At 36.4% G+C, this 18,425-nt stretch overlaps 1 protein-coding gene across 9 annotated transcripts in view; it reads right to left on the reverse strand.

The window, feature by feature from the left end:
• Window positions 1-18,425, reverse strand: part of LOC150109879 (DNA-binding protein P3A2-like) — a 343,228-nt gene that overhangs the window by 171,632 nt on the left and 153,171 nt on the right. For all 9 annotated transcript variants that reach the window (XM_090397115.1, XM_090397108.1, XM_090397155.1 and 6 more), the window contains one exon: window positions 406-532. In XM_090397115.1, the coding sequence (XP_090253241.1) occupies window positions 406-532 (127 nt within the window). The remainder of the gene's footprint in view (window positions 1-405; window positions 533-18,425) is intronic.

Genomic DNA, 18,425 nt, shown 5'->3' on the forward strand with positions numbered 1-18,425 from the left:
AAAGATTAGCTAAACAAGTGTTCTCTGCCAGGTTGGCATGAAAAAGATCTGGAGGAAGACCAAGATATAAGTGGATTGATACAGTAAAAAGTGTCTTTGAAGACAGAAATATAAGATCAGATAATTTTGGAGTTTTGACAGATAACAGATCGATTTGGAGGAAAACTGTAGATAGGAAGTTAGTAATGATGTAAGTTTTTCATGCAGTACTATCATATCCTGTACACCCCCTTGAGGGTACATGTCAGGAATTTGATGATGATGATAAAATATTATGTTTAAGCATATAAACTTTAAAGTTTATATTCTTAAACTTTAAAATATTAAAATTTGCAAAATGGCCGAATACTGTAAAATTTTATTTTTACAGGAAAAAATAAACCAATGATCTGAAACATCACTTACTACATTTTCAAGAGGATGTGCTCCAAAGACTTTAAAATTATTTTGAGGCTTTCCTGGAGTAACAATTAACACAACACCCTGTTGACCTACCCTTGTTGTATATTCATCTATAGTTGCTTTGAGCTTCCTGTCAAAGTTCAAATAAAGAATGAATATACTAATAAATTGGGTACTAAAGATTTACAATTAATTTTACTAAAATTAACTGATATTTCTAACCAGTGGATATCATATTATATGTAGAGAGAACAATAATTCATGGACTAATTTCAGAGATTCTGATTTAACATAGAGGCAGTTCTCAACTTACATAAATTTGACTCATGCATATCCCGAAAGGACTAGAAAACTGGTGAATTATAAAAATTTTACTTAACTTGCCAACATTATTTGCACTCTATCTAATGGCAGTCTTCCACAAAATAGACAGCCCCAGTGGCATGTGTACACTTTTCTCAGTCTCACTTGCAATGAAGATATTCTACATTTTTATTATATTACAGCTGATGAAATCATGCAGAAATGATATATGAAATATATAGGAAAATCTAATAGACAAGTTCTTAGGTTTTGAATGTTATTCTTAACTTATTTTAACAGTGTTAACAATACCAAACAAACTATTTTATAAAAAATATGTTTATTGTTGGAGTTGATTTTAAAAGAAGTATCCCAATTTTTTGGCAAATTAAGGCAACCATACTTGTTCAGGTTATCAGAATTCTTCATAGCCATTACTGACTCTAAAAGTAATCTTTCTGATCTGTAACAACTTCTAAATAGCACACTTGTTTTCTTCCATCTAATCCTGGGTGAAGGGATGTCTAAAGAGTGGTCTACCAGTCCTGAATTGTTAATAATGTGGACATTAACAGATCTTCCTCTCTGCCCATATGGGTCCAGTCATACTCACAAGGAAAACTTCATAAATTCCAGCATATGCTAGAGGATGAAGTTTACCTTTAGGAAAGTGAATGAGAGTTGTTAATTTAACATGCAGTTTGAATGTGGCACAAGGGCCATGTTTTATTAGTACTTCAACTATTTTTTCTGATGTACTCATGATATAGGGAATAGTGATGTTTTGTTATGCATTAGAGGAGAAATAATGGACTGTATAGTATTTTATCTATTTTGTAGAAATTGTAGCCTGCATACAACTGTAGCCATCTGAAAGGTGGGTGACTAATGAGTCAAGAAAAGGCAAACACTTATTGAATTCTTTTTCTAATGTGAAGTCAATTTTGGGGTGTTAGCCATTTAAGTAGGTGGCAAAAGCATCTTGACCATGGGGCCAAATGGCAAACACATCATCCATAAAGAATAACCACACTAGAGGCTTGTATGTAGCTGTTTTTTTTTTTCCAAAAAGTGTTCATGAAAAAGTCAGCTAAGGTGGGGGGGGCATAACAGTACAATTAACTGTAGATTTTCCCCCCATGTAAAGTAACCTGCATACATTGTAATTAATAATTCAAAAATATCAGGCAAAAATTTACACTTTATTAAATTAAGAGTGTCTATAAGTGGTACATTAGGAAATAAAGAATTGACATCAAAACTAACAGTTATGTCTGAATATTGCAGGATATGATTTTTAAGTAATGTTCTGAAATGGGATGATTTTTTTTTTTTTTTTTTTTTTTTTTTACAAAAGTAAAAGAGTTGCCAGTAAGAGTGGCAAGAGACATAGATGTCGGTCTGGTTGAACAAGTGGTAAACATACCTCTCTCCAACCAACAGGGTGCAAGTTCGAATCCTGCCATGGACATGGATGTTTGTGATTTCTTTTTAGGTGGAAAATGAATTTAATTATTATTATTATCACCCCAAGACCTCATGGAGTCAAAGACTCATCTGGAAGATCCTTTTATCACACACACAGCTCATCATACCGTGTTTTAAACATATTCAAACTCTTTGCAGACACCACATTCTCAGGCAAGGTATTCCAATCATTCACAAATCTGCACGAAAAAAAACCTGCCTCTCACTCCCCTACTCACACCCTCTTTATACAGTTTCCAGGGATGACCTTTGATTCTCCCCTGATCTCCCATTATTCTCTGTAAAACTTCTTCAGCATTGATCCTATAACAATCCCCTACCAACTTGCAGGTCTCTATCATATCTCCCCTCTTCCTCCTGTCCACCAGACTCTGCAAATTACATCTTCTCAATCTTTCCCCCATACTCAACATTCTAGAGATCAGAAACTACCTTAGTAAGTCTCCTTTGGACCCTTTCCAACATCTCTTCATCCTTCTGAAAACCTGGTGACCAAATCTGGGCACAATAGTCCATGTGTGGCCTAATCAAAGCCTTATACAACAAAACAAGAATCTCCCTACTTCTACACGTCAGTGTCCTCCGCATCATTCCCAGAAGCATTTGTGTTGTCTTCACAATTTTGGTCCCTCCCCTAAATTTTAGATCCTTATCCACTATCACCCCAGATCTCTTATTTCCTCTACTTCCAACAATATATTCTCACCAAGCATAAATTCTGCATCCCATCTTTGTTTTCCAAATTTTAAAACTTTACATTTTGCAACATTGAACTCACATCCCCCATTTCCGTGCTGAATCACTCAATCTATTCAAGTCTTCCTGTAAGGCCACAATATCTTCACTACACTTCATGGTTCATCCCAACTTTGCATCATCTGCAAACAACTGACTCCATCAAAATCTTCACCTATATCATTAATATACAAGTTAAACAGTAATGGACCTAAAACAGACCCCTGAGGCACTCTACTAGTGACTTTCCTTTTCTTGGATATCGCTCCCCCCATACACAACTTGTTGATACCTATCAGATAGCCAGTCTCCAATCTAATGCACCAGTCTAATATCCAACCCCATCTGCTCTAGTCTGACTTTCAACCTATCATGAGGTACTCTATCAAAAGCCTTTGCGAAATCCAAGTATATTACTGTGTATCCTTTTCCTCTGTCCAAGGAAGCAGTCACTTTATTGTAATAAGTAAGAAGATTACTAAAACATGACCTCCATTTAGCAAATCCATGCTGTCCATCAAAGATAATACCATTGTTATCAACCCAACTCTGGATCCTAGTTCTCACAAGCTTCTCCAACAACTTAACCACAACACACGACACACAGATAGCCCTATAGTTTGATGCTCAAGTTCGATCACCTCCTTTATGAAGTGGCACAATCTTGCCCTCCTTCCACTCCCTGGGAACTTGACCGAGGAACTCCTTGCAAGACTCATATTAAAAAAATATGTCAAGGCAGATGTCAACTTCCTGGCACATTCTTTCAGAATACGTGGTGATATTTTATCAAGTCCCACAGCCTTATTAACATCTAGTTTACTCAACTCCCCATACACCTTTTGCTCACCTATAGTCAGTCTCTCCTCCCCATCATCAATTGCTCTCAATCCCTCCATGAAGTCACATTCACAAGATTAAAAGATCTTTAGGAACTGCTCATTAAGTATCTCCACCACACATTCTGCATCAGCTATCTTTATACCATTTTCTCCAATCAATGTCTTCCTTCCATAATTATTCTTTCTTTTGCTGGCTACATATTGAAAGAACTCCTCAGGATTCTTTTTGGCTTCATTAGCCAACTGATGCAACGTCTAAATGCATACCTCTTTAGCTACCCTCACCAACCAAGTCACCCTCCTTGCTTGGTCTTTGTAGACCTCATGGAATTGGTTATTTCCACTTCTCTTATGCTGTCTCTCCACAATGCCCTTTTTCTCTGTATCGTATGCTTAATCTCTTTATTCATCCATCTCACACGCACCTTATTTAACCCTCTCACCCTTGGAATACATTTAGACATTGCATCTACTAAACAGTTTTTGAAAATCCCCCAAGCTGCATTGATCTCTTTCCCAGCTAACTCCTCATTCCATGCGACACCCGCAAGCTGTCTCCTGAGCTCTTCATAATCGCCCCCCTCCTTGTAGTTCCACATATACCCTTTTCTCACAGAGGTCCTCGCACTGCTGGCAACCACCTCATGGTCACTCTCACCAATAATTACATCCTCCGATGAGATGACCAAATCCAAGACCCTCAGTCCTCGTGTGCCCTCTGTTACATACTGTCTGAGGTAGTTATCCCTCAAAAACTCAAGAAACTCATTTTCTTTACTTCCAGTTCCTATCTCATCATTCCAGTCTATATTGCCATAATTAAAATCACCCATAATGATCACCCTTTTCTTATTTACTTGGCTAATTTGATTGTACATTTCATTATCATCACCATCCACATTACCTGGTCTATAACAACATCCCACCAAGTATTTGATTCCATTCACCTCTATTTCACACCATACAGCCTCAAAACCACTGGCACTATTTCCCTCTTGCATCTCTATTTTATATGAAGAGTACTCTTGTCCCCATCTACAAGGGTAAAGGGGATGCACAAGACTGTAAAAATTACAGAGGAATAAAGTTGATGTCCCACACAATGAAAATCCTAGAAAGGGTTCTTGATGGTAGATTGAGGAAGGAGGTGGAGATTGCAAAGGAACAATTTGGCTTCATGCCTGGTAGATAAACAACAGATGCTATCTTTGGGTTACGGCAGATGATGGAAAAGTATCTAGAGAAACAAAGGCAGCTACATCTGGCATTTATTGATCTGGAGAAAGCATACGCTAGAGTGCCAAGGCAAGAAGTCTGGAGGTGTCCGAGGGAGAAGAAGGTTCCGGAGAAATATGTCACGTTGGTGCGAGAAATGTACAGAAATGTGAAGACAAGTGTTCGGACCTGTCTGGGACAGACAGGAAGTTTTCAAGTAACAGTTGGCGTGCATCAAGGGTCAGCATTAAATCCGTTTCTGTTTAATATTGTGATGGAGGTGTTAACAGAGGAGGTGAGAGAAGATGTGCCTTGGACAATGTTGTATGCAGATGACATCTTGCTGTGTGCAGATTCAAGAGAAGAAATGGGAACTAAACTGGAAAGATGGAGAACAGTACTGGGAGAGAGGTATGAGACCGAGCAGAAGTAAGACAGAGTATATGTGTTGCACAGTGGGCGGCAGACAGGAGACAGATCTGGAGCTGGAAGGAAATGTCATCAGGAAGGCAAGAGACTAGATATTTAGGTTCAACAGTGGAAGAAGAAGGAGGAGCCGAGAAGGAAGTAGGATGCAGGATACAAGCGGGTTGGAGGAACTGGAGGGAGATGGCTGGAGTGTTATGCGATAAGAGGGTGCCGATCAATCTGAAAGGCAAAATCTATAGGACAGTAGTGAGGCCAGCTATGACATATGCTATAGAAACTGTAGCCCTGAGGAAAAATAACATCAGCAGGATGGAAGTAGCAGAGATGAGAATGCTTACGTGGATGTGCGGTGTGACCAGAAAGGACTGTCTGAGAAATGACTATGTCAGGGGAACAGTAAAAGTTACGAACTTAGGAGCGAAAATGCAGGAAGCAAGGTTGAGATGGTTTGGTCATGTGATGAGGAGGGAGGACGAATATGTGGGAAGAAGGGTCATGCAGATGGATGTGCAAGGAAGGCTGAAGCATGAGCGACCAAAGAAGAGATGGAGGGAGCTGGTAGAAGAGGACTTGAGGATGAAGAACTTGGATGTGGTGACAGCCCAAGACAGGAAGGTGTGGAGGAGACTCATTATCAACAGTGGGAGAAGAAGAAGACGAATCTCTACTTTGTATGGACATAACTCTTTCTCTATCATCAATAGCACTCCCCCTCCCTTTTTACCCCTTCTGTCCTCATGAAATACATCATACTCTTCCATCTCTATTTCTGTCAGAATGTCATCCTCTTCCAACCATGTCTCACTTATTCCAACAATCTTTGAGTGAACAGATGCCATTAGTGCAACCATTTCATCTGCCTCGTTTCTTATACTTCTATCATTTGTATACAAACACAACAGCTCATTTCTGGATCTACAGCTAGTTCCACTGATACCACTCACTTGATGTGATCTCTCCATGCTCGACTGGGGCCATTTCCCTTTCCGCTTCTTCATTTTAAAACCCTTTTCAATTCCAACTGTTTCCTCTTGGTCATCCAATTCCTTTCCTGCCTACACATGCTCTCACCTTTTCTTGGAGCATCCACCTTTCTCATGCTGTGTACCCCTGTCCACCTTCAACCTCCCTGTTTCCCTGCTCCTCTTGCACACCCATTCTCTCATTTTCTATACTCATACCATTCACTTCCCCATTCATCACCTCTTCAATCTCTCCCGTCTTACTCTCCTGCTCTTCCACATCACTTTCTACTTGATCTGATTCATTCTCTCTATTCACTTCTCTACCTTCCAGCAGCAATCTCACCAAGCGACTCACACCATGACCACTCAAATGCAGTCAATCGCTCCCATACAGCTCACTTCGTCCCTCAAACTCATTCCACACATTAACAAACTGTACTCCCGTCTCCTCACACATTTCAGCCAGCATATCATTCATAATTCTTGCTCTCCACCTCATTTCACCACAGTCATATCTAGGCAACACGCTAACTACCCTTCCTGTCATCACACTTCTATTTTATCCTTCTAAGCAGCCTCCTGATATCCATTCTGACACACTCTTTGTCCTCTCTCAAATCATTCATACCTATTAATACTATTAAATTTTTTGCTCGCTCCTGCCTCATATCCAATGTCTCAATCACTCTACTCATTTTAGCACCTGGAAAACATACCTTGTGCATTTTATCCTCCAGTACACCTTTAATAATCAAGTCGCCATACAACGCCACTCGCTCATCTTTCGTTAACTCTTTTATGCCATCATTATTTATTTTAATAGTTTTTAACTGAAATTTCTTAATTTCATTCTGCATCCATTTCATTTCTTGCCTCATCCAATCCAATTCAACTTCCGAATCTCGCAACACATTCTGTCTATCATTCAATCTTTCTAACTCTCGACCCCCTCTTCTCACTTTCACACTCATTCGTCTTTCTTTGTTTCTGTACTTTCAGTCCAACATGCGTCGAACTTTTGCTATCATCCATTCTTTCAATTTATGCGTCACACCATTTCTAGTTTCATTCGTTTTCTCAATTTCGTTTCCTTCCACCACACTCACCTCACTTTCATCCCTTTTAACATCCATTATGATTTTCAAATCGTTCTTTTTCTTTTTTACTGATTTTTTAACATTTTTTCACCTCTCTTTCTCACCATCCCTCTCTTTCAAACGTGCACCTCATTTTCCCCATGACAATCTCGCTACTAACATTTTCTGTCATCAATTTCATATTTGCATTCATCAATTCCTCGTTCAGGTCACACTTCGCACACACTCTCCTTCCATCCGCACCAAATATCCACAAATTATTTATGTAATCGAAAGAATACATATAACAGACCTCACATTTAACGAAACGACTGAAATCTATATTAAAGTCATGGAATGACAATGCTGCCGCCTTTTTTTTGCAGGTTACTGAGTCTGATAATAATGATTTCGTAATTAAGTTTTGGCAAAAAAAATCCCCCACACTAATAAAACTGGTAGTACACAACATTTACAGCCTCTTTTAATCAAACTATTACGTATATATATATATATATATATATATATATATTTAATTATTCCTAGAAAACTTATCCCAATCAGGAGTTCTTATATATGTCACTGCGCTTGACTCACGAGTGCATATTTGCCTGGTGTAAGATCACCGTCCCACTTATTTAAGGTCTGAAGTGGCTGAAAAAGTTTCATGTTTGGTCTCTAGAGCAGAGTTTCTGGACTATGTAAAAATAAAAATTACAAAAGAATATATAAAATTGATATAAAAAAAAAAAGAAAAAGAAAAAATCCCCAGTCCATCCATGATACAAACTATCATCATCATCACTGGCTTTTAAGGGCCTTCCAAGTGCCCTTGGACTTCCTAACCGTAATACGAGGATACTAACCTAACCCATATTCCCTCTAAGCATTCTTGTCTGTAAATAGCGTGAGTTCTACTGGCCCATTTGTCTGGGAGAAAAAACCTTCCACCTCCATACGAGACTGGCTAACTCACCTTCCATTGAAAGAGACCAGATAAAAGATTTCTCACATCACTGAGAGGAATCAAATCAGGTCTTTCCGACCAAAGGGCTTCGTCTGTACTGACTGAGCTACGGAGGCTCTAATACAAATGTACTAGAGATTTAGTAATAATCTTTCATGGGTGGTAACCACACATAATAATAAAAAATAAATAATAATAAAAATAAAAAAAAGCAAAAGTAACTGTTGGACAAGTTTATAAGTAGGACTGTCTATGCTATCAACTATAGAACATAAGGGAATATGAGATTTGGGGATTTTAGGTACTCCATAAATATGTGCATGAACCAATTTTATTTTGTTAATGATTTGTTTGGGCTAAGAAGTTGCTTTTTTCAATAATTTTCTGACTTTTTCCCCCTCTGAGACAAAGTGGGGTCTCAATCTATAATTTGGCAAGTAGAACTGCCACATAGGAGATCTTGCATTTTATTGTTGTAATCGCCTTGATTCATGATAGCTGTTGCATTATCTTCATCAGCTTTAGTAATAACAATATTTTTATTCTTATATAACATTTTTTTAAAGGCATATTTCATTCTGTGGTATATTACTTTTTGGTGGTTTAGCCTTCGTTTAAGAAGTCTACGATGCCTAAATGTACATTATCAACCATGAAGGTGGAAGATTGTAGATGCCCCGTCACTCCATGATTTCTAGTATTGAAAACTGTTTGGATGCAATGGCAACGTTATAACCCAGACAGGGTGGTCTTAGCTTCTTCTGTAAGCAACTGCAATGATAAATTTATGACCATGTGATCTCGTTGAAGTTGCAGTCGAAAAGTAGTATGTTGGTACTGTTGTAAGATTTCAAATTTATTCAAGTGCCTGCTTTTAAGTTTTGTGATTTTTAATTTATTTTATTTTTTGAAAAACTTGAAATATGTGATGTAGGATGGTCCACAGTTCAGGATTTAAAACATTAAATATAATTATAAATTGCACAACATTAAATATAACTCTTCATGTAGAGAAGTTATAGAGCTGTTAAGAACAAAGCATCACTATTCCTATTCTCTATGTCAGAGGTATATCACAAAAGATAGTCAAAGTACTAATAAAACATGGCCTTTGCACCACATTCAAAATATATACAGTAAAACCCCATTTTTATGTTCCCGCAATTCACATTTTCCTGTCATATACGTCATTTTCCTTTAATCCTGTCGTAAGGCCTATTCTTACAATATATTGTTTTCCCGCCATTAACAACTTGATGTGGACGTTATTTCCCATGATTTGCGTTTTTTTCTTGGGTGGCAATACTGATTTTCAAATCGATTTCTCCAGAAATCTGTGCATTTCTGTTCCCAGATGGTATTGCTTTTGGCTATAAGTTTCTTTTCCGTCATCACAGTGACCTGCATGCTTGAAGCAGTAATGTAGCGATGAGCGATACCGTGATTTTTCAATCACAGTACGAATTGATATTGCAGAATTTCTGCTACATAATTTAGCATGTGAAAGTTTGCTTTCAAGTTGCGGTGGTGGATTATCCATGTTAGTAACATGGAGAAAAAAAAAAGAAAATGTATTTCAGTAGAAGAAAAGATGGCAATTCTGCGACATGTAGATTGGCATGCCGGAACACTTGTGCATTTAGCAAACGATCTTGGACTCTCTGTGTTGACTTTGAACATGATAGTATAAAACAGGGCAATACGTGGCTATTGCTTTGATACTCTTGCGACTCATTTTGCTACATCTAGCCCCCCCCAGTTCTTCTTTAATACTGTGCAAATAGTTGATGTAGACTTCTTATCTTGCGATGGCGGCACTTGCACACCTTGTTCGTGCTTCCCGATGATTTCCTTCTTAACTTCAACCGTAATCTCCTCCTTCTTACCACCTTCCTTTTCAACACTTTTCTTCATTGGGGCCATTGTTGTAGTACAGTAAATAAAGAACAATCACTACATTTGGACACAAAATAAAAAAATGCTTCACACACACACACACATGGTCACAACACTAGCACGAATGTTGACTGTACGAATGAGGTATGCCGACTGAGACCGAGCATGCGAGACAATTACCCACAATCCCGAGCGGCCTGTGATCACATGACGCTCGGCAGACAAAGCGTATTGGTAATACTCGTATTGCAAGACCTCGCTCGTTTATCAAGTTAAAATTTATTAAAAATTTTTGCTCGTCTTGCAAAACACTTGCAGACCGAGTGACTCGCAATCCAAGGTATCACTGTATATTTTATTTGCAGACATTTGTCTTTATATAGACAACTATCTGAACACTGAACATCTTTTTCATGTAATTTCACAGTTGATAAATAGTTACTTCACCCTTAAAATAAACATATATATATATATATATATATATATATATATATGGAAATGATACCTACTTTTGTGCAGGATAGTGATTAGTGATGTGAGGACGCATGTAGGTATCTATCCATGCGTGTTGATTTCCTGAAGATTGAGATCCTTAAAGAATCAGACATCTTAGTAAGCTTCAGGTCTAGAAATGAAAGGAAACCATTTTCTTCAATCTCAATGGTAAATTTTATGTCTTGGTGGAAGTTGTTTAAATGATTTAAGAAGATGTGAAGATTCTCTACACCAGCATTTCCCAACCTGTGGTCCGCGAGTAATTCAAAGGGGGTCTGCGGGATATTTTATTTTCATTAAAATTTATCTTATCATGTTGCTCACACCTGGCCTAATTGATGTTCATATTCTTCCAAATATCTCCATTTATAAAAGTATTGCATTGTCATAAAGGACACATTTAGGGTTGTAAAATTGTAATTTATTACTTCATCTTTATGATATGTAAAATATCATCTTTATGATATTTTACATAAAATCCAAAATGGAATTTTTTTTTCCATTTTGGATTTTATGGGAGTTGGGGTGAATTAATTCGCTACAGGGGGTCCGCGACATATTAACATTCGCTACACGGGGGGGGGGGGGGGTCTGCGACATAGTAGCATTCGCTACAGGAGGTCCGTGACTTCAAAAAGGTTGGGAAACACTGCTCTACACCATGCTCCCAAATAAGGAATATATCATCTACATAGTGGAGCCATGTTCTAGGTTTTAATGTTGCTTTAGAGATAGCTTTTTCCTCGAAATCCTCGAAGAAAATGTTGGCCAGTATTGGAGACAGGGGGGCTATCCATAGCTAATCCTTTGTTCTGTTTATAAATTTTCTCTTCAAACTTAAAATACCCTGAACTAATACAGTGTGAGAGGAGAGCAAAAATCTTTTTAGAGATCTTGTATTTTAAAATGTCGAGAATATCTTGCGTTGGAACATTTGTAAAAAGTGCCACAACATCAAAGCTTGCTATAATATCAGAATTCTTCAGCTTTATATCTTTGATTTTAGAAGCGAAGTCTACTGAATTTTTAATGTAAGAGGAAGACTTTCCTACTAGACCTTTTAAGGAGGATGCTAGATATTTTGATAATTTATATGTTGGTGAATTAATACTATCAACTAATGGCCTGAGCAGACAATTTGCTTTATGCACCTTTGGAAGGCTGTATAATCTGGGAATAAGTGGATGTGAGGACTGAAGAGAAAGACATGGATTTCTTGGAAGTTCGGTTGTCGTCGTAAGGAGATTGTTTGTTTGATTCTAGACATGAAGCTTACTACGATGTCTGATTCTTTAAGGATCTCAGTCTTAAGGAAATCAACACACACACACACACACACGGACAAATACCTATATGCATTCTCACATCACTATTCTGCACAAAAGTTAGGTATCATTTCCACATTGGCTCACCGTGCTAGTGCATATATTTATTTAATAGGTAACATATTACATATATCCACTTTCTGATAATGTACTCTACATGGAGTAGGGATACATACTGTATATTATGATATTATTACATCAAAAGTTTACATCATTACTAACTGCCTAAGAACATATTTCCTCCAAATTATTCTGTTATCTGACAGGACTCCAATATCATCAGATTTTATATTTTGACCTTCTGTATTAATCCATATAGAATTTGGTCTTTTCCCCTGCCATTTTTTCATTGAACACCTATTTCTGCTAACCTTTCTTTTTCCATTCTGTTTAGTGACCATATCACTTTAGATATGGTCAATTAATATGATATGGACCATATCACTTTAGATTAGCCCTGTTCCCACATTCTTGAATACTAATAATGTCAAGTTCCTTTCTAATAACTTCATTTTAATACGATTAGCCACTGATGCCATCAGTTCACTCCTCTAATTTTTCTCAGAATCCTCACATCTGTCGTTTGTAGTTTTTGTTCAAGTGCTTTATTTCTAATGCAACTCTCAGATCCATATTCAATCATAACTTAAAACTGGTTTGAATACTATCTTGTATACTGCTAATTTGGTGTGATTTTGCTAATTTCTCTCTTGTTCCATATAACCCCCCCACACACACACACACCCTCTGAATTATACAGTATATTTTAATAGTTTTAGGGGTTTTTTTCTTGCTGATTTTCATGCCAAATTTGTTACAGCTCGGATTTATTTTAGTCAGAAAATTCTGAAGACTTGCACTGGATGTGTTTAAGAGTGCAACATCTCTTGCATAAAGCAAAGGGCTAAGTCTGATATCGCCAATTTTAATATCCTGCTTTCTTTCATAATATAATCTATATATTGTGTTGGCAAATAAGTTCATTCGGTTTTTCAGAGTGGAACGAAACACATTTTATTAAATATATATAATACATACTAGTCGGTTATATATTGACCATCTTTATGAATGACCTCTTGCCATCTGACCAACTTCATTATGCCATGTTCATAAAACTCCTGAAGTTTACTGGCAGAAAACTGATCCAGGTGTCTTTTGAAAGCCTCCTCATTAGCAAAAGTTTTCCCATTCAGAGAATTCTGCAACGGAATAAAGAATTCGGAATAAGTGGTTACTGGAAGGTGCCAGATCCAGTGAATATAGAGAATGCAGCAAAACATCCCAGCCAAGACGTAACAATTTACTCCAGGTTGTTAATGATGTGTGGGGTCTGCCATTGTTGTGGTGAAAGACAACTCCTTTCCAATTTGCCACGCAGGACGTTTTGTACTAATTGCATGGGCCAGTCGCGTTAACTGTGAACAATAGACAGTTGAATCAATTGTTCTGCCTGATGGTAACACTTCGTAGTGGACAACACCTGATCCCACCACACAGAGAGCATGATCTTCTTTGGGTACAATCCTGTTTTCGAGGTTGTTTGCGTCGGTTTGCTCTTGTGCCCCATGATCTTTCACGTACCACGTTATCGTACACAACCCATTTTTCATATCCCATAATCATCCGCTTCAAAAATGGGTCGTTTTCTTGGCGACATCACAGCGAATCACAGATGGATATGTGAGCAGTCATATTGGCCTCAGTTCAATTCATGCAGCATCCAAACATTGAGTTTTGAAACATATCCAAGCTTGAACAAATGGTTTTTCAATGCTTGTATGGGATATGTTTAGTACTGCAGCAATCTCCCGCACTGCTAGTGATGGATTTTTGTCGACGATATCCTTTACAACACTCAAATCAATCTTGGTCGGGCGACCGGCACGAGATGCATCACTGACGTCGAAATCTCCAGAACGGAATTTGGCAAACCACCTTCGGCATATGCGTTCTGTTAAGGCACCATCCCCGCATACGCTGCATATTTTTTTTTATGGGCCTCCGCAGTTCGTTTGCCTTTTTTGAAATAAAAAAGCAAAATATGCCGGTAACGTACGTTATTTCCTTCCATTTCTAAAAATATGTTCCACACACGCAACTGAAGTAGGCCGAACGAAAATTCACTGAAAGGTTATGTGAAATGTCACTTTTCAACTGTGCAACAATAGTGACAGGCAAAACGGCATAAACTTGTACTAACGCATAAACCAAACGAACATATCTGGTTTATGCGTTCATTTGGTTTATGCATTAGTACAAGTTTATTCATTATCTATTCGTTTGGCAACCGAATAGACAATGAATAAAAGTGGAGAAAGCATGCACCTTTGTCTCATCTCCTGATTTAATATTAAATTATCATCCTATACTGCCTTCATTCCTGACTATTGACTTACAACTCAAATATAGACTATGTGTTGCTAGACATAATGCCCCATTTAGACCATATAACTGTAGCATTTTAAATAACTTTCCTCGTGGCACCATGTCATATGTCTTTTTCAAGATCTACTTAATTACAGATCCTTGTTATATTCCTATGATTTCCCAACTATTTGTCTAAAAGTGAAAATCTGATTCTGACGACCTCTATTTGGCCTGAACCCAGCTTGTTTTTCTAGCTTCACTTCCTCAATTTTAATTAGCCTTTTTTTTTTCAAATATACTTGAATAAATTTTATCAGGAACACTCAGTAAGGAAATTTCTCTGTAATCTGAAAAATCAGTTTTATTTACGAATAATATAAGCATGTAAACACAAGAAAGATATTTATTAAACCAAATATTTTGGTCTGGAAATAGCAGACCATCTTCAGTGGCACTACAAGAACAGTTTTAAAAAAAAATACAAGGTGCAATACTAACAATAGATCTCATTTAAAAATAGAACAAGCCGTGCGATGTTATATCACTAAGTATTAAAGGGAATATTTTAAGCAGAGACATGATTGTAATAAAGATATTATTTAATAATATTAAATAACAAAATTAATATGAATTAATGAGTTATCCTGATTAGACTTTCCCAGATTTTTAATATAGATATACAGTCATTCCGATTCAGGTTAGGATGATGGAGTAAGGCCTCTATGCTTTCTTTGAATAAACGTTCAAATTTATAACTGGATCTATGTAAGAGGCGAGTTTTTGACCAAAGGATGTTGTGGTTAGTTTCAATCCCATGCTGAGCCAATCCAGATTTTTCAGGTTTGTTGTGATGAATGGAGGATTGATGTTCTTGGATTCTTTTTTCAAGAGAACGTCCAGTTTGTCCAAAATAGGAGAGATCACAGTTGAGTAATTAATGAGTTATCTAATCAGGATAACTCATTAATTCATATTAATTTTATGTTATTTAATATTATTAATTAATATCTTTATTTCAATCATGTCTCTGCTTAAAATATTCCCTGTAATACTTAGTGATATAACATCATGTGGCTTGTTCTATTTTTAAATGATCTTTGTTTAGTATTCCGCCTTGTATTTTTTAAAACTGTTCTTGTAGTGCCACTGAAGATGGTCTGCTATTTCCAGACCGAAATATTTGGTTAATTAAATATCTTTCTTGTGTTTACATGCTTATATTATTCAGTCTTTATGTCACAAGTATCCTTAAAACATCAGTTTTATTTACATTTTTCATGTGGATACTATAGAGCTATATTCAATCATCTAGAATTTTACCTTCTTACCAGGCCCTCTGAAATATGCAGTGTAGATTCTGTAAAACTTTACATCTAAATACCTGAGAATTTCTGGTTGAATATCATATTACTCCAGCTGCCTTTCACATCTGAAATGTGAAAGGTTTTTGATAAATTTTTCTACTTCAAGTATTGATATGTATTCCTGATTGCATTTCTGTTAGGTGCTCCCTACTATTACTGTTCTGTCACTACTTGTTTCATTTAGCAATCTTTTAAAGCAGCTACTCCAGATATCCATGACATCTTTATCTTCCAATTTCATGTCTTCTTTATCATCTCTGATTACTTTTACAGTAACCACATACAGAAAGGCTTTAGGTGTCGCTGATTCATAATAACATTTTACAGCAACACCATTTAATAAAAATATATTTATTAAACTCACTAATATTTTGCTGTTTATGATCGCTATTAGATTAAAAGGTAAAAGAGAAAAATGCTCACTTTACAATAATTCAAATCTACAAACCTGACCAGTCACATGAATATGAAGAAATCGATACTTTTTATGATGAGTTGCAAGATTTAATAGACAAGACTAATAAAAAATATATATTAATCGTGATGGGAGATTTTAATGCCAAAATTGGGAAGTTCACCCTAGGCATGGAGGATGTGATGGGCAGGTTTGGAGTTGATAACAGAAATGAAAGAGGAGAAAGATTATTAGAATTTTGTAAAGCAAATAATCTATTTATCTGTAATACCCTTTTTTTCCATAGACCTTCCAACAAATACACATGGGCCTCACCAGATGGTACAATAAAGAACTGTATTGATTACATTGTAATCAAACGCAATTGGAAATCATCAGTGCAAAATGTTAGAACTTTATAAACTCCATGAACTGCTTATAAAACTGTATATAAAATTATAAAAGAATTAACTAAGATCTATAAAGATAAACCACTAACAATGAAAGATAAAAACAATCTAGAAACTGGATCAATACAAAATATTAAAACAATTTGGAAGGACTACTATCAAACATTATTTCAAAAAGAATATGAGGAGGAAAGTATAACAGAAGAGATGATATATGAAAAGGCACCACCCACCCATAACTGCAGCAGAAATTATAAATGCAATAAACTAAATAAAACTTTCAAAAGCTATGGGCAAAGATGACATATCTATAAAACTCTGGAAATGGTGGCAAGAAAGCCATTAACTTCTTAATGAAATTATTTAATCAAATTCTTTATACTGAAGTAATCCCAACTGACTGGAAAACAGGAGTTATTATACCAATTCACAAAAAAGGAGACAAAAGAATATGTGAAAATTATAGACCCATAACTCTTAAGTCATAGTTATAAACTATTCATTCGAATTATACAAAAGAGGATACAGGTGCTTACAGAAAAAAATCATACAGGAAAACCAAGCAGGATTCAGGCCACATAAATCCACTATAGATCACATCTTCACCATTAATAATACAGCAGAAAAATATTGGGAATACAACCTACCCATATACTATTGTTTTATAGATTTCAAGCAAGCCTTTGATTCAGTTAATAGAAACAAATTGATCACTATCTTAAAAAAAAGTAAAAATGGATTCGAATATTTCAACATTTATTACAAATTATTATGGAGACTCCAAAGCTTTTGTTAAAACAAACAACATTAAAACCGAAGATTTCAGAGTTGAGAAAGGTGTAATGCAGGGTTGCCCTCTCTCACCTCAACTCTTTATCATCTTCCTAGAAGCCTGTAAAACCATAGCTGATGAGCCAGGTGTAAAAATCAATGGTACCAACATTAATCACATTAAATAAGCTCATGATATAATTATCCTAGCAGATTCTAAATCACAGTTAGAAAAAACTATTAATATTATAAATGACGCCTGTAAAACTTATGGTATGAAAATAAATCTTCATAAAACAAAAATAATGAAGATAGGTAGAGAAGAAGGAAATATTTCCATAAATCTTGAAAATCACCCATTGGAACAAGTTAATAAATATGTTTATCTTGGCAGTCTCATTTCTAGTAACCCGAACAATATGGAAACAGTAAAACACAGGCTAAACCTAGGATGGACCAGCATGAATAAACTAAATAAAATATGGGAAAATAAAAAAATCCCAACAAGTCTAAAATTAAAATTATATAAAACAATTATCATCCCCTCAGCTACTTATGCTTCAGAAGCCTGGAGATTAACTCAACAACCAATCAAGAAACTTCAAGCATTTGAAATGAAATGCCTCTGAAAAATTAATAACACCCACTGGATGCAACAATGATCAAGTCAGAATAGATTTATACTTCCCAGATGACATAATAGATACAATCATTAAGCATCAACTGAGATGGTTTGGTCACATCCAGAGAATGGCCCCCCTCATAGACTGCCATATTTAGCTCTGAATGGATATAGAGGAAGTAAAAGACCTAGAGGCAGACCAAGAAGTACTTGGATAAAGTTGCTGAAAGAACATTCCCATCTGCCCACCTATAGAGTCATGACCAAGATGGCTAAAGATCACAATAAGTGGAGAATCCTTCTTCCTATTGGACTCAACCCATTATCAAGTGGATGAGATGATGATGATATGATGCTGG

This window comes from Typopeltis vanoorti, chromosome 1 (genome assembly GCF_054136105.1).
Source record: "Typopeltis vanoorti isolate ZY-2024b chromosome 1, IOZ_Tvanoo_1.0, whole genome shotgun sequence".
In the NCBI taxonomy this organism is placed as follows: domain Eukaryota; kingdom Metazoa; phylum Arthropoda; class Arachnida; order Uropygi; family Thelyphonidae; genus Typopeltis; species Typopeltis vanoorti.